General features: G+C 40.7%; 1 protein-coding gene across 3 annotated transcripts in view; it reads right to left on the bottom strand.

Moving 5' to 3' along the window:
- LOC137260093 (dipeptidyl peptidase 9-like) overlaps positions 1–25,414 on the bottom strand; it is a 37,217-nt gene extending 11,803 nt beyond the window's left edge. Inside the window, exons 1-11 of one of the 3 annotated variants that reach the window (XM_067797786.1) lie at positions 25,342–25,414; positions 20,440–20,977; positions 16,215–16,395; positions 14,889–15,005; positions 14,169–14,291; positions 13,221–13,282; positions 12,386–12,486; positions 11,260–11,428; positions 9,531–9,693; positions 8,263–8,333; positions 7,061–7,131 (exon numbers count right to left, since the gene is read on the bottom strand). In XM_067797786.1, coding sequence (XP_067653887.1) covers positions 7,061–7,131; positions 8,263–8,333; positions 9,531–9,693; positions 11,260–11,428; positions 12,386–12,486; positions 13,221–13,282; positions 14,169–14,291; positions 14,889–15,005; positions 16,215–16,395; positions 20,440–20,919 — 1,538 coding nt within the window. In that variant the 5' untranslated portion in view covers positions 20,920–20,977; positions 25,342–25,414. Of the gene's footprint in view, positions 1–7,060; positions 7,132–8,262; positions 8,334–9,530; positions 9,694–11,259; positions 11,429–12,382; positions 12,487–13,220; positions 13,283–14,168; positions 14,292–14,888; positions 15,006–16,214; positions 16,396–20,439; positions 20,978–25,319 lie in introns of all 3 variants that reach the window. The other 2 variants (XM_067797785.1, XM_067797784.1) reach the window with 2 other exon arrangements.
- Positions 25,415–25,501: the final 87 nt, after the last annotated feature.

The following is a 25,501-nucleotide window of genomic DNA, read 5'->3' as shown; positions in this document are numbered from 1 at the left end:
TAACCTTTTCAAAGTTACGAATTATGTTTTACAATACCTAAGGTCATGTTCAAACGTAGTAAAATCTAGATATTTTTTATGTTCACATGCTTATCCTGCATTACTCCTTAACCTTTAGCCTGCTGAATTAATTTCAGCATAAGGCGCTGAGAAGAGGGTGGGTGATTTCAAACAGTCGGTGTGTCACTAAATAAGGAACAACTGAAAAAATATTCAGCCCATTACTACTAGATAGAAAAATAAACATTATTATCAAAAAATATCCAGACAATTTCAAACGTACAGATATTAATTGCAAGACAAACATAAATAAAGTAAATTTTATTGAATTTAACTGAACTGCTCGATTGACAGCCGGATGCATTTTATATTAGGAGCCGTATAAATTGTTCAATTATCGCAAACCGATTTCAATATTCTTACTACTGATATTTCATAAGTATCTGACTTTAATTTCGTATATTTGTATCGGCAAATATCCGCGCGACGACCAATTAAAAATTAATTCTGAAAAAAATAATCGAAAACGTTCGTCGTAAACAAATCATATTTTCGATGCCATGACAGGTCTCACTGAAATGGCACGATTACGTTTATTTAAACGTGTCATGTCATGAAAATAGCAGAATAAAATACATGATTTATAAACATTCATGAGTGCAAATTTCAAGTGTTATGGTTCAATAAGTTTTGCACAACCCCGCAAAAAGACGGTGTTAGATCGTGTTACACGTACGAAAAACAAACATGGCGCGCTTCGTCCAACTCCTTTATAAAATATAGCTTTTTTAGTCAGAAGAAATATTACAGAACTCTTCTGTGTAAGACCTGGCGAAAGAGGGAGCATTTCTCATTCTACAAGTGTTCCATGTATCATTTTCCGTTTAGTATGACGAGAGACATATGAAAATTAAGATCGTGAAATCTAACTTGTTTTCTAGTAAATGCAAAGGTCACCGGATGTGATGTCACAGACAGGGATTGTCTGAGGAAATTCATTCGTTATTGAATATTAACAGAAAAGTTGGAGATATTTCGTCTAACAAACCCAACTTTAGCACAAATAACTGTCTAAAATGATTAATCAGAGCTCATAGATTTTTCTTGGTGTATTTTTTACTATATAATTCGCAAATAGCCGCACCAGTTTAACCTTGTATGCTCCCGTGACCCGGAAACAGTAGTCGATCAACACTGCCGATGCAAGTTTTTCAGTATCTTTATTTGAATGTTTGTTCATATTAGGCACATTACTCTATTGTCCACTGAATATAATGACAGCAAAGATATAATTGTGATGCATGTTGATCCTAGCTCATTCTTTTTTTGACATGGTCCGACACAAAAACGTTTACAAACATCATTCTCAACAACAGGTGCGCGGATATGGGCGTGGCATTTGTGTTTCAAAATAACATTCATGCTTTTCTTTTTGTGACGATTTAGTGTAGTAGCAACTGCAGTATACATGTTTTATTAACTAAAATATATTTTCAGTTATAGTTTCACATAACATCGGAGATGATTTGATAAATATTGCGTTCAAATTACATGATTGGAAAAATTATATGTCTCACTTCAGAACAAGTTGAATTACATTCATAATTTTATGCAATAAATTAACGTTCTTGTTGAATAATTATGATAGATTTGTCAATGCTTTATGTTTCATAACTGGTTACAACTTTAAATCTTTTCATATGTTTTCAGATGTTAATTGATATTAATAATATAACAATTATTTTTCTCTCCAAAATACACAAGGGCAAAGACACTTAAAGTCTGTCAATGCATTAGCAACGTGTAAATAACCAAATTATAATTAATGTCTTTCAGTAATGTTGAAAACTGACAATTTTACACAATTCTTAAATACAACTACATGTATGCCATAAAATATATGGATAGATGTTACATATTATTTTGTGTATTTTATTTCTTTATAATATCATGCCAAAATGTACATCAAATACAAATGGGTGATGAGCTATTTTTGTTTTCAACAGTACCACTTTGTTTACTGAATTATTTTGAATCACACATGACTAATGTCATTTATGTTGTTTCAGTAACAGTATATTTATCAGAAAATGTTATCATTTGATAAAAAAAGAAACCATATACATATAATAAGTTATATTGTCTCTGGTGAAAGTAAACAGGCTTCATGTTCTGTAAATATATATTACTCTACCTTATTGTCTTTTCCTGGGTTTAGGAGCAATGTCACAATATCAAATGAGTCTATTGAACTTTCAAGGATTGTTTCTGTTTGCTGAAGTGTCTGATGGTGATACTCCAATTATTTAGTGTTCAATAGCCTAAACCATCATAAAACAAGAAACATCAAGAACAGTCTTCTTTGAATAACAAAATGCCAAGGTCTTTGGTTTAAGATCTGGAAGCATTTGATATATATGTCTTTGTCATATAAGTATTGCAATGAAAAAAATCTAAATTGAAATCATAATGAATAGTTCCAAACTGGACAACAAAAACCACTCACCGCAGAGCTCAGTATTAGGAAAAAAGAAATCTACTTGTCCCTGGTGCCACCACATGATTACCTTGATGCCACAGACTAACACAGGTTGCACCTCCTGCTCAGCACTTAATTATCTGTCACTTGTAGTTTTGATATTCCATATTCAAAACATCACTACAACAAAATTATTCTAGGTCTGGTATGATAATTTCATATTACGTCATGAAATTTCATCACAAGAAAAAAATGAGTCTGTCTTTCAATCACTGTCAGTGTAATCACTGCTCCAAGAGTTTGGATCATCAGTCTGTTATAACAGTAAAATAAGAACATAGACACTTTAAAAAGTATGGCCATAAACATGAGGTACATTTTGCAGTTCAGATTGCACTAGTGCAATATCTAAAAGCTTTATGGAGCCACGGACTGAGCCACATGACATGATTTTTTTTACACAAATATGCACACACGTCAAACAATTTGATCTGAAACATTACCTGCATTATACTAGGTAGAATTAACTCCGAAAGCTCTGCCGTTTGGAGTAACAAAATAATTTCAATTTTGCTCCAAATTCGTGAACAAAAGATGTGGTGTTTAGCTGTTTTAATGTCTAAAATAAATACTGATTCTCTAAGACGATGACAGTTGTTTTCTAAGCAGTAATTAATTTTTATGAAATACATTTACTGTACGTTACATTCTCACACTAGCTCTGGTTTCGTTCGTTTCTGCACAAGGAAAAATGATTTTTTTCATGACATCTTCAATCATCAAAATTGTACTTCTTGTGACGATATACACAGAACATTATAATGTTATTGTTACGACACACTGACAATTTATAAGTCTCCCCGTGTCAGAAAATTCTTCGAAAAAAATAGACCGCGAAAATCATCGACTTCGGATTTGCTAAAACAACATTTGATCAACACATCGACGGCTAACTTGAGGAGAAATACTACAACACAAGCAACAAATGACAACTGCTATTGAACACAACTAACAGTAAATAACTGAGGATGACTGAAAGGTAATTCTGGTGTATAGTATGGATCTTACGGGAATTTGAATCCGTTTAGAAAATGTATCAATGGTCGTTTTCAAACTCGTTCATATTTTACTTCCACGAGTGCCATGCCGTGTACGTGCTTCCGGTTTCATCAAGGGTGGGTACAATTACAAATATTGTGATATTGTTTCATGATCTGCATTATATAGGTATTGAGTCGTTTTCTTTCAATGTATATGTGTTCAGATTCTGCGTATGAACGCGTTTTTTCAAACAACCTTCGTATCTTGTAACTTAGAAAGACTGCGAGTTTGGCCACGCCCTTTCGGGTCACCTACGGCTGTCAACTTTGTGAATGTTGGAAGGTTTATCAAACAAAATCAAAATAAAATCGCTAAATATGGTAATTTCTGTGCAGAGACAATAACATTTACCTATTAACACTGTGTAATTAATTCCAGATAAAATAGTTGGATATGTCAAAAGGATGGCACATTCCCTTCGGCATCACGATGCATGTGGAGTTGTTTGTTTACCGCCGTTGCCATGATCGTTCCTGTTCGTCCAATCGATGATGTAACATTGAGATTGGTTTTGTTTATAATTATTTGAGCCGAAAGTTAGTAATTTTTAGAAAATGGGAAACTTATGGGCTTTCTCTTCGTCAAGGAACAAAAAATATGGATTAAACTATCAAAAAATATTTCATTATGAAGAAAATATTAGACTGGGTACCACACGATGGTGGTGCGCTGGAAGTCAACAAGGGCCGTTACTTTCGACTGCGTGCGGAGAAATTCGGCGATCTCATTTTTATTTAGCGGGCGTTTCGTTTTAAGGTATACAAACGTATTGAACATTATGTATTTAAAAAGGTGAGAATTAGTACATTCCATACATAATTCATATGACACGTAAATCCGACTCGTTGAATAATTATTGCAAGTTTTATTTGGAGATGTCACTATCCTGCACTCCTGTCGAATGGGTTCGACGGCAGCATTGAGAGGATTAATGCATTTGCTGCTTTCCTTTTGACAAGATGAAGCTGTTCCAAGAAAACATTAAAGAGAAGTTGTTCCAACTGTGCGAGTCGCCATATTGCCGTCACACTGCGCCCACGTGACCCCAAAAGTGCTGACATTACATATTCTCACATTACTGCTTGAAGAAACCATAGGTAGCATGGAGAAGGTGACAAAACTGAGTAGTGCAGGATAAGTATACAAATATAACAACTAGATTTTTACCTTATCCCTATAACTCCATAATGCCTATGTATCCAATGGAAAGGAGGCGGGAAACCCTTCAGATGGGAAAGGAGGCGGGGAAACCCTTCAGATGGGAAAGGAGGCGGGGAAACCCTTCAGATGGGAAAGGAGGTGGGGAAACCCTTCAGATGGGAAAGGAGGCGGGAAACCCTTCAGATGGGAAAGGAGGCGGGGAAACCCTTCAGATGGGAAAGGAGGCGGGGAAACCCTTCAGATGGGAAAGGAGGTGGGGAAACCCTTCAGATGGGAAAGGAGGCGGGAAACCCTTCAGATGGGAAAGGAGGTGGGGAAACCCTTCAGATGGGATACTCAAGGTATGAAGAAACCAATGGCAATAACCAAGCAGTAGACTCGGTGGAACAATTCCCGAAACCAACCCGCCAGGATAACCAAACAAAGGTACGAGGAAAACACGGCGTCTAGGTAGACAACAGTGACAAGAGAAGCAAAAAGCTACAATCTAAAACTTGTCTAGGGTGATGTACACTAGCAGAGTCGCAAGGGTCATTCTGAACTACCGTGGCGGTAATGGTGGCTGGGATTGGTAACCTGCTGGGCTACCATCAAAAACTGTAAACACCCTCTACAACCTCTAGAGCAAGCAGTGACTGGCAAAAACATGTCAGATTTCGAAAACATCCTGCCATGATGGATCTATAGGAGCAGTTACTATGGAGGGCCATCTTGGAGGCTACAGCTCTAATTTCATGAGGGTTGTTAGCCTGAGGAGGGTCCAAGCTGGCCGATCCATATGATTTCCCTCGTACCAAACACATGGATAAGGGAAAACAATATGCTGCAAAATATATACTCAACAAAAAGGTGAAGATAACATAGATAAAGTAGGTAATATAGTGACTACCCAGCAGTAAACCCTGCGAACCAGAGCAAAACAGGAGGCTGTGTTCACTGAAAGCAACGTGGCAAATGGAACAGACAGTCGCGCGAAATATGTATGAAATACATGAATAAAGTGGAGACCAGGTAATTATATAAATACACATCTCTTCAAAAATGGAAGTCACAAACTGTTCGTGAAGAAGCTGCAAAAAGAAACGATGACAAAAAGGAATACACTAATGTGTTAAGTCACAAGTTAAATGCAGCAAAGTATTGCACGGCCAGCCAGGTGACAAGCAGTATTATCTAGCCTCATGTAAGAATGTCGAGTTTTGATTGGTCCACATGACTCTGATAAAATACCATGTACATCCATCATGATCCGCCGGCGGGAGTATACGACTTTTATACTCCCGCTGCGAAAGTCATATCATCCCGCTACGCCTCGGTGACGACGCGAGAAGTGAGAAAAGCATGCATCGACAAGCCTTTAGTAACGTGCGGTGCATTGAGGTCAAACGATCAGCTGGTGTCAACGTTGATTTGATGCGTGTTGTTTTGTTTTGATTTAATGAAAACATTCAGCTAGACAAATGTGTTATCACATTGTGTCTCGGGAAATACAGGGTTTTATCAATCCCTCGTAAGGTTGTAATACAACCTTACTCGGGATTGATAAAACGCCGTATTCGTTGTAATACAACCTTACTCGGGACTGATAAAACCCCGCATTTCCCTTGACAGGATGTGATAACTTATAATGTGAGGATATCTGACATCAGCATTTTGGGGTCACATGGGTGCAATGGTAATATAGTGACTCGTATGGTTGGAATAACTTCTCTTCATTTCCATCGCACAGCTTCATCTTGTCAAAAGGAGAGCTGTAAATGCATTAAGGAGTATTGCAGGGTAAAAAAATACCTCTAAATACTGTGGATTATTTTGCAAAATCTAGTTTTGAACAGTTCACTGAAATAAGTGGCTACATTTACCCTAGTGAGTCTAAAATTTTGATGTATAGAGAATCTCACACAAGTGTCTACTAATATAAAAAAAATGAACACGAGTTGATAAAGTAACAAATATCCGAAGGATAGTTTTACCTTTATCAATGAGTGTTGATATAATTTATATCAGTAGACATGAGGGTGAGATTGTATTTATCATCCAAATTCATTCTTTGTCAGTTTTCAATGAAAAATGTACACCTCTGAACATAGCAATGTCATTAGATTCACAGTGCAGCTATGTCATAGCATTGTCACGTCATTAAGTTCATGACATCATAGTATTGTCAGGGCATTGTACAAAATCAACTATCACAACAATATCTACTAAGAGATATCATCTGATCTCACACAAATGATATCTCCTGTGGAACACAGTTTTGGATGATAAATCATGGATGATAAATCATGGATGATAAATCAAGGCATAGACTTAACGTACAAATGCATTTCAAGGGGTGAGTCTTTCAGCCCAACGAAGTACACCAGCTGGCGTTGCTCATCCACCCATATCTGAAACAAGATGAGATCAAATGAATACCCCACAAAATTATTCCATGGAATACTACAACGCACCAAGCAGTTTTCAATGTCTTTGTGTTCCCATAGCAATAGTCCATGCCCACTATCAGAGTCTTACCGGCTGATTACAGATGGTGAGTAAGTGAACTTAGTTTTATGCGGCAAACAGCAGTTTGCCAGCCATATGGCGGCAGTCTGTAAATAATCGAGTCTGGACCAGACAATCCAGTGATCTACAACAATCAATCTGCGTAACTGGGAACTGATGACATATGTCAACCAAGTCAGTGAGTCTGATCACCCAATCCTGTTAGTAGCCTCTTACGACAAGCATGGTTGCCTTTTATGGCAAGCATGGGTTGATGAAGGCCTATTCTACCCCGGGACCTTCACAAGTCGATTGCAGATGGGCGAGGTTTGTGTGTTAGTGATTTCACAGGATATCACTGATTAAATATTGTCACCTACAGCTTTCTGTGTGTTGATTATTACAACAGTAACAACAGCAACAACAGCAACAACAGCAACATCCACTGCAGCATTATCTATTGTTAACATCATTGATATCAGTGGAGTGGAGTGAGTGAGTGAGTGAATTTAGTTTTACATCGCTTTTAGCAATATTCCAGCAATAGCATGGCTGGGGACATCAGAAATAGGCTTCAAACAATGTACCCATGTGGGGAATCGAACCCAGGTCTTTGGCATAGCAATTGAACGCTTTAATCACTTGGTTACTCCACCAGTCAGTGGATTAGTGCAAGATAGATTTTCATTCTCAGCTCCCAGGGGATCAACCCAAGCTGCCAGAACACATTCACTGATAAGTACACAGAGGCCTTCTTTAAGTAAAATCAGTTTTCTGGGAAACATTACATTTCTCATACCGACAGCAATCTGTCTAGTTTTGACAACCAGCATTACAAAATGCTCTCATGTTTGTTGTGCCTTCAGCACTATTCCAGCTATGTGACTGAAACTGATTTGAACCAGAGAAACTAGTGAGTGATGTCATGAACACAATGATAACAACTAATCATGACCATCTGATCCACAATCACACAGGCTTTCACACAAGGATTTCCAAGGCAGAACTAATGGATAAATAATGAGAGTGTGTACCTGTTTTCCATTCACCTCCCAGTCGCCCCTGGTTACTGCCACCTCTCTCACCATCTGACTCTGGAGGAAGTCTGGAAAAGTGAGTGAGTGAGTGAGTGAGTTAGGTTTAATCCGCTTGTACCAATATTCCAGCAATATCAATGAGGAACATCAGAAATCGGCTTCACACATTACACCCTTGTGGGGAATCAAACCCGGGTCTTCGGCATGACGAGCCAGTGTTTCAACTACTAAACAGACAGAGGAAGAACCTTAAAGCTTCAGTCACCCAGGACCTAAAATTAACTTACAACTATCTTAGCGCTAAGAAGGGCTCGAAAATCTAGGCCCAGAAGCATAAGCCAGATATCGATTCTAGAGTCACGCCTCTGTAGCTTATTTGATAATGTAGTTGACAGTTCAGTGAGGCCCAAGAGCCTGTGGCAAGTAAAAATCTACTTGGGCCAGTGAACCTCCACAATGGCCCAACTGGGTAGTGCATTTTCATGAGGTTATTTTGTAAATATATCACTCTTTTTGACTTTTATGACACACTTGTAAATCATGTAAGACTTTGGAATGATAAAAATTATCAGCTTCATGAAGAAACCTGTGTCATGCCAACAGTTTATTTGTCTCACCTAGTTTTGTTTTAGTTTCTACATCCAAATATCAGAATTATTTTGTTGGCTAGCTACTTTCTGACAAGCTAGCCCAACTGGCTAGCAAAGTCTGGATCCTACTTCACACACAGTGACAGTTAGAAACACTTTTAGCAAAGACAGACAGTTGCCTAAGTTGCTGTCTGAGTCAATGATAAAATCATTTCTGTACAAATACTGAAAAAAAAGAAATACACATATAAGCAGGGCTCGACTTAAGAGCTGTTACTTGCACCAGGTGCAACCTAAGATAAAAACCTAGTCGCACCAGTCAAATTCCTGCTGCACTTCTTTTATTGCGAAATGCAGATGCGAATGCATAGACATTTTATTCAGAAGTTTACCCACTAAAAACTTCACTTGCACTTGGTGCAACTTGCTTACTGGTGCAAGTTAGATTTATAACTATGTTGCACTTTGTAATATTGGGTGGCATCAGTGCCAGTTGCAGAACACTAAATCGAGTCCTGGTCAGACAAACTCTAAAATAAAATTCAGTCCAACTCGGATTCAAACTTTCATAAGGAAAGTCACAGAACACAGCAAAGTGCGGCACTCAGATGATCTGGATAACCACTACCCTGAAAGTCAGCAATATTCTGGAGACACAACAGCAGGAACTCTAACCTGGGGACCTGTCTTCCAGCTCCATTGCATGGTTTGTGTCAGGTGGAGGTGTTTGGAGTTTGGATGTCACATGATACAGATGTCTGTACCCACTCTTTTCACTGGACCACAGGAAGCTGATCTCATCGGATGAGGATGGAAAAAAGTGAAGGATGTCATGAACCTGCAACATAATAAAAAGATTCAAATTAATTTAATGATTAAGAGGACAGAGGGTGAGGACAAAGGGCATGGTCAAAGAGCAGAAATCAAGTCAAGGCCAATATAAAAATGGGACAACAACTCTGACTATCAAACGAACTACATTCAAAATTCACCTGTAACCCAAAAGGCTAATACATAGATAATGAGTGAGTGAGTGAATTTAGTTTTATGCCGCACTCCGCAATATTCCAGTCTGTCAATAACACTGTCTGGACCAGAAAATCCAGTGAACAACAATATGTACATTGAATTGCACCACTGGAAACCGATGACATGTGTCAACCAAGTAAGCGATCAGGACCACCTGATCCCGTTAGTCGCCTCTTATGACAAGCTGAGTCGCCTTTTATGGCTGGCATGGATTGCTGAAGGCCTATTCTACCCTGAACCTTACCAGTTCCAATACATAGATAAAGTCTTCAGGTCTGTGTCCCTCAAAAAGATGCTAGCACTGCAACAAGTATTGGGGAGGTGGGGTAGCCTAACTGCTAATTATGCTGATGAATCGGGTTCTATTGCCTCCCTGGGCACAATTTGTGCAGCATATTTTTAGTGTTCCCCCACCGTTTTCTAGTGTCCCCAACCGTAACATTGTTGGAAAATTGCTAAATGCAAGTTAAAACCTGACTCACACACTCACGACAAACTTTGTGAACAATGGCCACTTCATTATTGACAGGGGTTTAAAATATTTTTTAAAGCCACTTGCCACAGTGACCTTACGAAAGTAACCTGTCCTGACTAATTTACCACATGCCCTGATTTTTATGACATAATCAAGATGATGACATTGTGAAAGAATAGATCAGCATGGTATATCATGTTAATATTGACTGGACTATTTATCGAAAAGTGATAAATAGCAAAGAAAGATAACTCTCCTTTATTATCATTGTGAAATTTAATACCTATAATTTGAGCAGATATGGAAGGAAACACTAGTTTATTTGCTGTCAGAAACTGGAACCAAAAAGCATCTAGTAGCCCATGGACAATGAAGATACCATTCTTTGACCTTAATGTTTACAATGGATCCATCGCTGATTTCAACATGTTTCAGATGCTCGGAACAAGCATTCTCTTTTGAACTGAAGCACTAAAGCTGCCTTCACACAGCTAACTAAGTTTGACAACACACTGTCAAACTCGGTTTTGACAGAGTGAACAGTCCAACAACTCGCCACCTACACCAACTTCAGAGTTGCCAAACTGTTGTCGAGAAATATGACTGGTCTCTATTCTCACAAACTTTTCCATCAAACTTTCGGTGTTGTCAAACTCGAGTTCGATGTGTGAAGTGTCGTCATACTTGAGTTGTTCAGAAACAACCAATCATAGTCAATGATATTATCATATGACTGCACCGAGAGAAACATGGTGCTCAAATGGCACGAAAGATCGACAACATGTGTATGATGTGAAACTGTGAGTTTGACAACTTTTATAATTTTAATAAGAGTTGTCCAACTTCAATTTCTTGCATGAAAGCCACTTAGGTCAATAGCAGCTTGACAAATGGGCTCACGTTAATCCAGATGGGGGATGTCTCTCTGTAGATGAACTGTAAAGGGGGATAAGTGCTGGTGTCAAAGCTGCTCATCTCGATGTCGGAGGATACGGGCATGAAGTACTCGAAGGGGATGAGGATGACAGCCAGCTGTTTCTGTTCTCGGTCCAACACCTGGGCGTACACACTGAAAGAGAGGACCAGATCTGCTGCAGGTTTGTGTAAAATACAAATACATCATCACCAAGTGCATAGGAACCTTGGGCATCAGTTGAAAAATACACAATAATTAGAAGGATGGTCCTCGTATGCAACAAACCTGATTCCAGCATGTAACCCAGCTAGTATTTAACAAGTCTGATCTTAATATGTAACAAGCCTGATCCCAGTATGTAATTAGACAGATCTAGGTATATAACAGGGTTGATCTGAATTTGTAACAAGGCTGATCCCTTTATGTGGCAAACCTGATTCCAGTTTGTAACAAGAAGACAAAGTCATCAATTCCCCCACAACGGCAAAACATCCTTCATGAATATGTCTACAAGTTATGATTATGCTAAATGTATATAGAAAATTGGATGGAGAGCAATGAAAGGTTTCGAAAGTTCTGCTCCTGCTGCACAACCATCAAATTCAGTCTAAGTCAAATTTGTTGCCATGGAAACCCCAAAATATTTTATCAGAATTAAAAGATTAACAAAAGGCACCAGTACATCACTAGGCCAAGCTATGTGCCAAGTTTGGAGAAGAAATAGTGAACAGGTTTAGAGTTCTGCTCCGGGAAAGAGCACTAGTACCACTTTCAGTCTAAGGTAAAGTTGTTGCCAGGGCCATGGAAATGCCAAAAATATTTTATGCAGAATACCCAAACTGCCAAAAGGCACCAGTACACCAGCAGAGCTATCTATGTGCCAAGTTTGGTGAAGAAAGAATGAACGGTTTCAAGTTCTGCTCCAGAAAAGATAAATGTGCATGGACCGATGGACAAATGGAACGACAGAGCGCATTTTAATACCCCCCCGCAACAACTACATGGGAAAATCTAAAAAGCGATGCTAATTGTCTTCAATGATTCCTCCTGAGTAATGAACCAATCATCAGTTGTGACATTTCACCCAATTCCCAACACAGTACTTACTACCTGGAGTCTGGAGTCCAGCCAGCTCTCACAATGTACTCCATCCAGGGACAGAAACTCGACAGTGGTTCCAGCATGTGACGCTCCACCACCGTGTCCAGCAGCTGGGGGAAGAGACAACACACAGGGCTGTTAGGGGCAGCATTGTAGAGAAACATTTCTTGTCTGGAGGTGGAGATGGTGGTTTTGTTTAGAGTGATGTGAGTGAGTTTAGTTTCACACTCAGCAATATTCCAGCTATATGGTGGCGGTCTGTAAATAATCGAGTCTGGACCTGACAATCCAGTGATCAACAACATGTGCATTGATCTGTGCAATTGGGAACTGATGATGTGTCAACCAAGTCAGCGAGTCTGACCACCCAATCCCATTATTCGCCTCTTGCGATGCATAGTCTCCTTTATGGCAAGCAGGAGTTTCTATTCTACCCCTGACCTTCATGGGTCAGTTTTGTTCAGATAGAGCTGAGCATTTGAGCAATATTCATTTCTGAATATAGTCTAGACCAGTGACTGATATCATGAACATCAGTTTACATTACCATGAAATGTAATCAATAATGTCAGCTAGCCTGACCACCAGCTCCTGTTAGTCTCCTTATACCACAAGAATGGGTAAAACCACTTTTAACCATTTTCTCAGGCTGTGAGGATGGATCTGGACTGTTATGCAAAGTTATCACCCATAAGCTGATACATGATAATGCATTCTGGGTTCTCATGCTAACTGAGCAATGATCAAGACAATCACAGCAAGGATATTTGCTGTAAGATGTCATGAGGCAAAATTCTATCCACTGTGTCATCTCCAGATTTAGAAATAATATGTGTCTACTTACCGAACCATCCTGCCCCACTTCAAACTCTACAATCTTCAGAGTACTCCTGGCATTTGTGGTACCTGAAACAGTGATATTATAACACATCAAACACTAATGAAAAAGGCAGCCAAACTGCGCCAGACAATCCAAGAGGACAATAATCACTTAAATTCTCACAAGTACAATGATTCCTACAACACCATAATGAACAATCAAATATTTTCCCTGTAACACTGGCATAATCCATTTCAGACAAAGTTCTACCCATTTTGGAAATTCTACCAGGACCTCAGTAAATACAAGAGAAAATAAAAAAATATTTCTAATTATTGCCATGAATTTATTGAGTAATTTATCTTGAAAATTATAAGGTAACATCAGTGATCCTTATCTAGTTAATGGACCAGACACTACGTAATTCACTTTATTTAATCATCTGATAGTTGATCCTAAACACGAGTAACCCCACGTTTGTTTCAAAACTGATCATTCGTAATGCCTCGGTAATTTCTGTATGCTTCGGGAAAACTAGAACCCCTTCCCCAGCGCGACACGCAATTTTTTCCAGACAGAACTCTGTCATGTAATGGCAGAACAATGGCATCTCCATGGCCTTTGTTGACAGCCAACAAGCTTGCCATTAAATGTCTGGTGTGTCTCAAAAACACAAGTCCCCAGCACAGACGGAATATTTGTAGCCCCACATTTGCTTAAATTTGTCATTGAGTCTATGCTGATGAAACACATCTTTTGATTGGTTTGAAAGAAGGGAGATAATTCGTTTTGTGATTTTTTTGCAGCTAAGGATTGATGGGAAATATGACCGTATTTGAACAGGTTCATGGGAAGATATAACAAGTGACCTCCGTGGGAAGAGAATGCTTAAAGCAAGCACATACAATATTCACCTATCATCTCCCTGGTTCTGATAGAGTCTTCAGTTCAGTGAGTAGCCACTGCACCTACCTGCACGAGGGTACCTGTACTCATCAATACCCTGGTCATCTGTCACTGGAGCAAACACGTGAAGTATCTCCACATCGGACTCGTCTACTTCCTCGTACAGAATCCTGAATGTGGTTGCCTCATCTGTCAGATTTCACATAAAGATAAGTGTTTGTTTATGACATGTTTAATGTTGGATATAGAATTTAATAAACTGATATAAAAAAAATGATAAACGCAACAATCATGAAAAGAATCTTTTTCAATCTTTAATCTGTTACATTTACAATACATACACAGAGAAAGATACACATTTCATACAAAATATGGTCTTGCTGGAGTGAGTGAGTTTAGTTATACACTGCTTTTAGCAACATTCCAGCAATATCACGGCGGTGGACTAAAAAATGGACTTCACACATTGTACCATGGGTCTCTGGTCACTGGGCCTCCCACCACTCCAATATGTTGCTGGACGTGCAATGGATCCGCCGTCATCAGCATTTCAGGGAAATACAGAGCAATTTAATGGAAGTTGCAATTAGCAGTGACACTCATCTTTTCTCAGAACTCGTTAATAACTAACACAAATCCTGATAATTTGAACAAAACATTTACCATAAGAAGAAACACCAGTTCATCTTTCCTGGTCTTGAAATCTACCACATAAAGAAATCACAGCCCAGAACCAACTTTGATGCCAGGTATGCTAACAATGTGATATTCTCGTCACAGATTTACCTGAAGACTGTGTGACTCTGGGCATCCACCAGTAACCTGTATATCGGTCAAACTCCTCCTGAACGACAAATGACGGCACCCCCGCCATGCATGGGTCGGCAGCAAGTCCCCCTTCACCTGTGTCAGTATACCGGATGTAGGGATTACATTGAGTCAACATGGTACATAGGCAAGCTCTTCCCCAACACCACTGTCATCATCATCGTCATCATCGTCGTCATCATCATCATCATCATCATCATCATCATCATCATCATCATCATCATCATCATCATCGTCGTCATCATCATTGTCATCATCATCGTCGTCGTCATCATCGTCGTCGTCGTCATCATCATCATCGTCGTCATCATCATCATCGTCGTCATCATCATCGTCGTGGTCATCATCATCGTCATCATCATCGTCGTCATCATCATCATCATCGTCGTCCATGTGTCCATTTAGTCAAGAAAAGTAATTTTATTTTCACTAGAAAGCAATATCTCTATGTCAACAACACTGTGACATGTAAGCAACCGTATGATGTCATAGCTTGACGTCATACTCTCATAGTAACTCAAGTCAGTATGACTTTCGGTTGGACCTGGGTTGGATTCAATACGTTTTTCTGTCAAGCGTCATGTGACCACATCTAGACCAATCAGGTAGCTGGTAAAATATGCTTACACAATACACTTGTTTACCAATGTGATATATCAAAATAAATCTGGATACTAAAGTATATAAACAATATCATAATATCATTAATAAAATTATTAACTCACAGTTTTAGAAATGTTGACTTTTTTAACAGCTATGATAGAGAATAAGGCAGAACATTATCTTTTAAACATTCTGTTCATGTTCAAAAGACGGTTGATTAAGTTGAGACATGGATGGGGGCTGTTTTCACTTAAAACCACATCTTGTCCCGTTGCAATAGTTTTCTTTATTCCCTAGACGTTGTCGCTGATACACTTTCTCTCTTTACCAATCTGGGCCTCCTTTCACAAAGTTATAAACAGCAAAGAAAGATAACCCAACTTTATTAACATTGTGAAATTATTAGCTACATTCTGAGCAGATATGAAATGAAGCCAAGTTTATTTGTACTTAGAAACCATAAGCAGAAATTATCTAGCAACACAAGGACAAGTAAGATACCATTTGATTGCCCGAAATGAAAACTGACTTGTCACGGACGTTGGGCGATTGTATTTCTGAACCCCTGAAGAGGCTGACAGTGATGGGATGGAAAAATATCCTTATCATGAATGTGATTATTGTAATTCACATTTCTATGGTAAAACCCTGTAATGGCCACAGGTGTGAAAGCGTAGTTACCTTTATGAACATATGTGAGTCTCTTCTCCTGTCCACTAATGAGATGTGTGATCCACAGATCCCCGTTGTGAATGAAACACACCAGATTGGTATCCAGGGGGCAGATTTTCGGGTCTAGACGAGCCCCTAAACAACTTGTGCTGATAGCTGTCGGGAGGATCACTCGATCATCTTCAAGATGCTGAAGAAACATGATTGATTGATTGATTGATTGATTGATTGATTGATTGATTGATTGATTGGTTGGCTGGCTGGTTGGTTGATTGATTGGGTTAGTGGGTGGGTGGGTGGGTGAGTGAGTGAGTGAGAGTGAGTGAGTGAGCGAGCGAGTGAGTTCTATGCCGTTTTTTACCCATGTTGGGAATCGAAACCAGGCTACCCCGCTGAATGAGTGATCAAGTGAGTGAGTGATCAAGGGAGTGAGTGACAGAGTGAGTGATTCAGTGAGTGATCGATTGAGTGTAACTGATGAAGTAAATCTTAAATTATCTAAACAATTGAACTGCATGACAACAAATCAAGCAGAAGTACCTTTAAAGAGGTAGAAGGAGTTCTTGCACATATTTTTCACAGTTTGGGACCTGTCAATTTGTCTGTATGACTTCACCCAAATCTGATTCACATTGCAATTGGCCACTGTGAGAATGCAGAGCCAGCAAAGGGAAGTAATAAATTTTCAGACGGAGCTGTAGATGCATCCAATCAGAACATGTGGAAACAAAGTCAGAAGCGCAGACGTAAATTATGCTGATGAAATCTGTGGGTACTGGCGAGGTGCTGACAAGGCTAGACATATATATCCAGGCAAACCGAGATTTGAATTGACAGGCCCCTATCATGCCATAGGGATGCAACACTGACCATGCTGACTGGGACACCCATGACTGCCACAGGAAGAGAACAATTACAGGAGACTGAGTGGGTTAGATTGCTGATTTCATGTGCTGGTGATTTGTTGCCTTACTCCCCTATCATGCCATAGGGATGCAACACTGACCATGCTGACTGGGACACCTATGACTGCCACAGGAAGAGAACAATTACAGGAGACTGAGTGGGTTAGATTGCTGATTTCATGTGCTGGTGATTTGTTGCCTTACTCCCCTATCATGCCATAGGGATGCAACACTGACCATGCTGACTGGGACACCCATGACTGCCACAGGAAGAGAACAATTACAGGAGACTGAGTGGGTTAGATTGCTGATTTCATGTGCTGGTGATTTGTTGCCTTACTCCCCTATCATGCCATAGGGATGCAACACTGACCATGCTGACTGGGACACCTATGACTGCCACAGGAAGAGAACAATTACAGGAGACTGAGTGGGTTAGATTGCTGATTTCATGTGCTGGTGATTTGTTGCCTTACTCCCCTATCATGCCATAGGGATGCAACACTGACCATGCTGACTGGGACACCCATGACTGCCACAGGAAGAGAACAATTACAGGAGACTGAGTGGGTTAGATTGCTGATTTCATGTGCTGGTGATTTGTTGCCTTACTCCCCTATCATGCCATAGGGATGCAACACTGACCATGCTGACTGGGACACCCATGACTGCCACAGGAAGAGAACAATTACAGGAGACTGAGTGGGTTAGATTGCTGATTTCATGTGCTGGTGATTTGTTGCCTTACTCCCCTATCATGCCATAGGGATGCAACACTGACCATGCTGACTGGGACACCCATGACTGCCACAGGAAGAGAACAATTACAGGAGACTGAGTGGGTTAGATTGCTGATTTCATGTGCTGGTGATTTGTTGCCTTACTCCCCTATCATGCCATAGGGATGCAACACTGACCATGCTGACTGGGACACCCATGACTGCCACAGGAAGAGAACAATTACAGGAGACTGAGTGGGTTAGATTGCTGATTTCATGTGCTGGTGATTTGTTGCCTTACTCCCCTATCATGCCATAGGGATGCAACACTGACCATGCTGACTGGGACACCTATGACTGCCACAGGAAGAGAACAATTACAGGAGACTGAGTGGGTTAGATTGCTGATTTCATGTGCTGGTGATTTGTTGCCTTACTCCCCTATCATGCCATAGGGATGCAACACTGACCATGCTGACTGGGACACCCATGACTGCCAAAGGATGAGAACAATTACAGGAGACTGAGTGGGTTAGATTGCTGATTTCATGTGCTGGTGATTTGCTGCCTTACTCCCCTATCATGCCATAGGGATGCAACACTGACCATGCTGACTGGGACACCCATGACTGCCAAAGGATGAGAACAATTACAGGAGACTGAGTGGGTTAGATTGCTGATTTCATGTGCTGGTGATTTGTTGCCTTACTCTTTGTGAGTGTGTGATGTCTGAATCCTTGATGTAATATTGTTATGTTCACAAACGTACAACTAAATTATTTGTCAAAAAAAAATTTCCCACCTGGTAATGGCTCGCTGGGGAGACATTCTACCTATGTTCCTAACTTGTATTGTACAGGTTTTTGCCAAAGTAATTAGTGATGGTCCAATTAACTGACATCGAAGATTGGTCGCAGTGACTAAACAACCAAGCAATGTATCATGTTTTCTCATAATCAAACAATTCTGGAATTGCAATTGCATTTTGTGCAATTTGTAAAAAAAGAACCCCAAAGAACTAAATATTTTCTTTCTTTGATAACCTGGAAAATTGCATAAATGACGCTAACCAGTTATTTGTGATAACTGATCAGTTGTAATGAACCAGTCATCAATTATGAGGTGTTAACCAATTGACAACACTAAAAATAATACAGGTCTCAATTTACTGCTTTGATACTTGCACTGGTGCAGCCTGATCATGATCACGTAGAGGGAAATTCTCCACGTCATGCAAGAACACATCAAAAAGTGTCATTTATGGAAATAATAAAAGAAAAGTTGCTAACACTAAAAAGTGCAACCTTGTTATTAGTCAAAACATGCACCTAGTGCAAATTACTTTTAGAGTGGGTAAACTTCTGACTAAAACACCTACAAAATTCAATAGCATATTTCTTTCATTTCATCACATGTTGTGATAAACAGTAGAAGTTGTAATGTGTATGCAAGACAGTCTCCCATTACATGTAGAAGTGACTACTTGAGAGGGGGTCATTAATTCGGATGACTGTCTGATCACACATAGAGGAATTCTGCATATCAAACGAAAGCGCATCTAAAAGTGTTATTTATGAAAATATTTCAACAAAGTTGCTACAGTCATTGATAGATGTTCAAGTTATTAGATGACAGGAGTGAAAATGTAAATAGAGGACTTTAAATAGGCAAATACTGGCAAAAATGGGCAAATTTAAGCACAATTTGGCAATATTCAACAGTGAATTTCACATATTCACATAAACTTATATTTAGTATTTTCTGAAAGCTCATTCATTGTACATTCAAAATATACATGCAGCTATGGATGCACACCCACGCACACCTGCTTATTCACGACTGTCAAGTAATCCCATGCTTGGGTTTTTTTCGGGACGCTTTCATTACCCTGCGCCATGTTTGCACCCAATCAAGTTAGTTCCAGTGATTGAATTAAACAGTGTGAAGCACTTCAATTATTACTGCAGAGCGCACCATCTTGCAAACAAGAGATGATCTGCCATCTCGTGTACACATTATGTTTTTGACCAATAAAACCAGTGCAACTGGAATTTGGTGCAACTAGGTTTTTATCTTAGGTTGCACCTGATGCAAGTAGGTTAACATCTCTTAAATCAAAATCACATAATCATACATGTTGTATACTTCTCTTGATCAGAATATGGTCTGATGTGCATCTCTAAGCTGCAGTCTTACCCAACCCGAGGGAGAGGTTTGCAATGTATTTAACTTCATGCCATGTTAAATGTACAAAATGTCATTTTATTTTGATAAAATCGATAAGCTTGCTACCTGACACGGAAACAAAATGGTGTCTGCCCCTTTACTGGATTTTTAAAATCAGTGAAACATAAATGGTGATTTATGTATAAGTTCAGCGTGCAAATGATTAAATGTATAAAATAGTTTAAATAAAGCAGTGAAAGTTGGAAAAATAAAAGTGTACGAAGTGAACTCAAAAACAGCTAATCATACAGTTTTCTAACTCTGTGCACTCTCGGTGGAGAGAAGTAATATTTTCTCCAGTCACGTAAACTTGTTAAATCCTCTTTGACCAAACAAATTAAGGTATTTTACATGAAGGTAAGATAATGTGGTATCATTACTCACACAATCCACAGTGTTGTCCACACACGTGAACAGACTGCTGCATGCTGGGAACACAAATTTCCCTTCATCCTCCACAACATCATACGACGTAATTCCATATATCCCAAGCCTCTTTCTCTCCCTCATCAACTGTTCTTCTCGAGACAGTTGCCCTGACGATGGCTGGAAAGAGTCTAGTAATGACTGCCATGGCAACACATAATCCTGAAAATCAGATGGTAGGTCCACATAGAGCAATGTGTTTTCCCGACCCTTGATTGGCACACCTAAAAAATACAGTCTCGTTATGGTTCCATTGTCTGTGGAGATATTCCTGAATGTGAATGATGTTGGCACACTGCTTACTAAAGCTGTCAGAAGTTTGCGTGTATCCCGCACGCACTTCCGTAATTCGTCCCATGACTTTTTCCCTGTCGTGTTGGTTTGTGGTGGAGATCCAGACACATGGTCGTAAGGATCAACTCCAACTTCAGAGGCCATTGTACTTTTATTACTGTTCTTCTTCCACTAATCCGTTGTCATAGTATTGCTTTAAAACCTGCAAGAAAAATAGACATACTGAACAGATGAAAGTCGATTAAGTGATCAAAATATCAGCGACACATCATTACCATATGACATGGAAGAAAAGTTGGGAAAATGTACAAATATCATTGCTCGTTTCCCGTAAAATCGTATGTGATAATATACCATTTCTACATATTTTACATGCCTACATCTTATGCAAAGGACATGGTACAAAAGCTACTTTGCTGCATATTACTCAGAGTGGTGAAGTCAGAGAATGCCTTATACAAAATAACATATAAAAGAGACCTGCATGAAACTGACCACATAAATCTGTAGGTAACTGTTAAATGAAAAATCCTTCTCAGGATCTAACACTTGAACCAAACAGATGACAGTCTGCACAAGGATTTGTTTCAGTATATTTACAGTATATTTAGTGTGCCAAGTTGAGTTTAAAAATATAGACTCTACAGTATTATTTTTATACTCATCTATAACAAATTGGTACAAATAAAATATTTGAAACATAAGATTTTCAGTCTTAACACACAGTTTATCAACTAAAACTAACTGTAAACTAGATCTACTAAATTTTGAAAACCATATTTTCTGCCTTGTTATTGCCTATTTTAACCATGATAACTTCTTTAGAAAATCTGTTGTTGTTTTGATTCTTGTGTAGCGGCCACAAAATTTCCAAGTCCCCTGCTGGGATTCGAACGACGAACCTTCCGATCCGAAGTCGGACGCCTTGTCCACATGACCAAAGAGGTTGACCCCGTCAACAAGCTGACAAGGTAAGGATGTCATCTGTGGGATGACTCCACGCCCTGCTACATACTCCCCCGTCAACAGAAGGCACGTCCCGGGCCGCATAGTTGGGTACTGAGGCTTATTTTGTTCAAATTTGATATGAACGTGCTCAGCCCCACGTTGGGCGCCAATGTAGCGGTCACAAAATTTCCGAGTCCCCTGCTGGGATTCGAACGACGGACCTTCCCATCCGAAGTTGGACGCCTTGTCCACATGACCAAAGAGGTTGACCCCGTCAGCAAGCTGACAAGGTAAGGATGTCATCTGTGGGATGACTCCACGCCCTGCTACATACTCCCCCATCAACAGAAGGCACGTCCCGGGCCGCATAGTTGGGTACTGAGGCTTATTTTGTTCAAATTTGATATGAACGTGCTCAGCCCCACGTTGGGCGCCAATGTAGCGGTCACAAAATTTCCGAGTCCCCTGCTGGGATTCGAACGACGGACCTTCCGATCCGAAGTTGGACGCCTTGTCCACATGACCAAAGAGGTTGACCCCGTCAGCAAGCTGACAAGGTAAGGATGTCATCTGTAGGATGACTCCACGCCCTGCTACATACTCCCCCGTCAACAGAAGGCACGTCCCGGGCCGCATAGTTGGGTACTGAGGCTTATTTTGTTCAAATTTGATATGAACGTGCTCAGCCCCACGTTGGGCGCCAATGTAGCAGTCACAAAATTTCCGAGTCCCCTGCTGGGATTCGAACGACGGACCTTCCCATCCGAAGTTGGACGCCTTGTCCACATGACCAAAGAGGTTGACCCCGTCAGCAAGCTGACAAGGTAAGGATGTCATCTGTGGGATGACTCCACGCCCTGCTACATACTCCCCCGTCAACAGAAGGCACGTCCCGGGCCGCATAGTTGGGTACTGAGGCTTATTTTGTTCAAATTTGATATGAACGTGCTCAGCCCCACGTTGGGCGCCAATGTAGCGGCCACAAAATTTCCGAGTCCCCTGCTGGGATTCGAACGACGGACCTTCCGATCCGAAGTCGGACGCCTTGTCCACATGACCAAACAGGTTGACCCTGTCAGCAAGCTGACAAGGTAAGGATGTCATCTGTAGGATGACTCCACGCCCTGCTACATACTCCCCCGTCAACAGAAGGCACGTCCCGGGCCGCATAGTTGGGTACTGAGGCTTATTTTGTTCAAATTTGATATGAACGTGCTCAGCCCCACGTTGGGCGCCAATGTAGCGGTCACAAAATTTCCGAGTCCCCTGCTGGGATTCGAACGACGGACCTTCCCATCCGAAGTTGGACGCCTTGTCCACATGACCAAAGAGGTTGACCCCGTCAGCAAGCTGACAAGGTAAGGTTGTCATCTGTGGGATGACTCCACGCCCTGCTACATACTCCCCCATCAACAGAAGGCACGTCCCGGGCCGCATAGTTGGGTACTGAGGCTTATTTTGTTCAAATTTGATATGAACGTGCTCAGCCCCACGTTGGGCGCCAATGTAGCGGTCACAAAATTTCCGAGTCCCCTGCTGGGATTCGAACGACGGACCTTCCCATCCGAAGTTGGACGCCTTGTCCACATGACCAAAGAGGTTGACCCCGTCAGCAAGCTGACAAGGTAAGGATGTCATCTGTAGGATGACTCCACGCCCTGCTACATACTCCCCCGTCAACAGAAGGCACGTCCCGGGCCGCATAGTTGGGTACTGAGGCTTATTTTGTTCAAATTTGATATGAACGTGCTCAGCCCCACGTTGGGCGCCAATGTAGCGGTCACAAAATTTCCGAGTCCCCTGCTGGGATTCGAACGACGGACCTTCCCATCCGAAGTTGGACGCCTTGTCCACATGACCAAAGAGGTTGACCCCGTCAGCAAGCTGACAAGGTAAGGATGTCATCTGTGGGATGACTCCACGCCCTGCTACATACTCCCCCGTCAACAGAAGGCACGTCCCGGGCCGCATAGTTGGGTACTGAGGCTTATTTTGTTCAAATTTGATATGAACGTGCTCAGCCCCACGTTGGGCGCCAATGTAGCGGCCACAAAATTTCCGAGTCCCCTGCTGGGATTCGAACGACGGACCTTCCGATCCGAAGTCGGACGCCTTGTCCACATGACCAAACAGGTTGACCCTGTCAGCAAGCTGACAAGGTAAGGATGTCATCTGTAGGATGACTCCACGCCCTGCTACATACTCCCCCGTCAACAGAAGGCACGTCCCGGGCCGCATAGTTGGGTACTGAGGCTTATTTTGTTCAAATTTGATATGAACGTGCTCAGCCCCACGTTGGGCGCCAATGTAGCGGTCACAAAATTTCCGAGTCCCCTGCTGGGATTCGAACGACGGACCTTCCGATCCGAAGTTGGACGCCTTGTCCACATGACCAAAGAGGTTGACCCCGTCAGCAAGCTGACAAGGTAAGGATGTCATCTGTGGGATGACTCCACGCCCTGCTACATACTCCCCCATCAACAGAAGGCATGTCCCGGGCCGCATAGTTGGGTACTGAGGCTTATTTTGTTCAAATTTGATATGAACGTGCTCAGCCCCACGTTGGGCGCCAATGTAGCGGCCACAAAATTTCCGAGTCCCCTGCTGGGATTCGAACGACGGACCTTCCCATCCGAAGCTGGACGCCTTGTCCACATGACCAAAGAGGTTGACCCCGTCAGCAAGCTGACAAGGTAAGGATGTCATCTGTAGGATGACTCCACGCCCTGCTACATAGGCATGATAAAATGGTAAAATATGTCACTAACTTGTACAAAATAAAATTTAAACTTTGAGACAAGGCATCATTAAAGAATCAATAATTGTATGTGTCACGCAACACGTTTCGTTACAGCCTATGTGATCAGTGCCGTCTGAAATTGTATTGTGTTGAAAAATCTAGGCTGTCATGATAAAAACACAAGTTTCTGTGGCAGTGAATCTTGATTATTATTTCATATCAATCATTGATGAGCCCCCATTACTGAAACTAAGTGGGGTTAATACAGGTAATGAAGGACAGTACCCCAAGTCCACTAATCCATGCCTAATGAAGCCATGGCATAACTAATGGCTATTATCAACACCTAGTTGTCACAATAACTTCTACAAATAAGTGATTAGGGGCAAACATATGTTGCAAACAAACATGGGTAAATAATGATTTACAAATTCTATGTTACCCAAATAAATGTGAAAGAACTTACATAAATATGATTTCTAGTCTGTCAAATAATTCTGGCCTTGTTCTCTCGTGAAGCCATAGGATTAAACTTGTCAATCTGTTTAATATTATTTATCGTACGACAAACTGTATACTTTGTAGATAATGCAGTTAAAACCAACTCCTGCATCACTCGCTAACAGCGGTAGCTCACAAACGGTTACAAATGGTCTCAGAAATCAATTTGTTAAACGAAAACGACATGTTTATGTTGTGATACGTCAAACTATTTGATCGTAGTATGTGTTAGCAAGTAGTCACAAGTGTGATTACAATCTCATGTGGTGCTCTTCTGTAATCTGAATATATATGACAACACAATCAGACGTTTTTCACTCTAATTAGTCATTGAAACTCTTGCAGATATTCTTACGAGTGTTAGAAATGCGTATTACGTGACATTCCGTTCGTTATTCGACGCAATCGAGCTACGACATGGCACTACTGCCCTTTGTCAGAGGTCAACTTACCCTAGTTTGTGCTGTACTTCCGGTATTTCAATATATTAAAAATATGCTTAAATGGTTACACTTTCTCTTGAACATGAATATAATT

This window comes from Haliotis asinina, chromosome 13 (genome assembly GCF_037392515.1).
Source record: "Haliotis asinina isolate JCU_RB_2024 chromosome 13, JCU_Hal_asi_v2, whole genome shotgun sequence".
NCBI classification, from domain to species: Eukaryota; Metazoa; Mollusca; class Gastropoda; order Lepetellida; family Haliotidae; genus Haliotis; species Haliotis asinina.
Note: the sequence above shows the minus strand (reverse complement) of the source record. Positions and strands in the feature narration are given on the sequence as shown.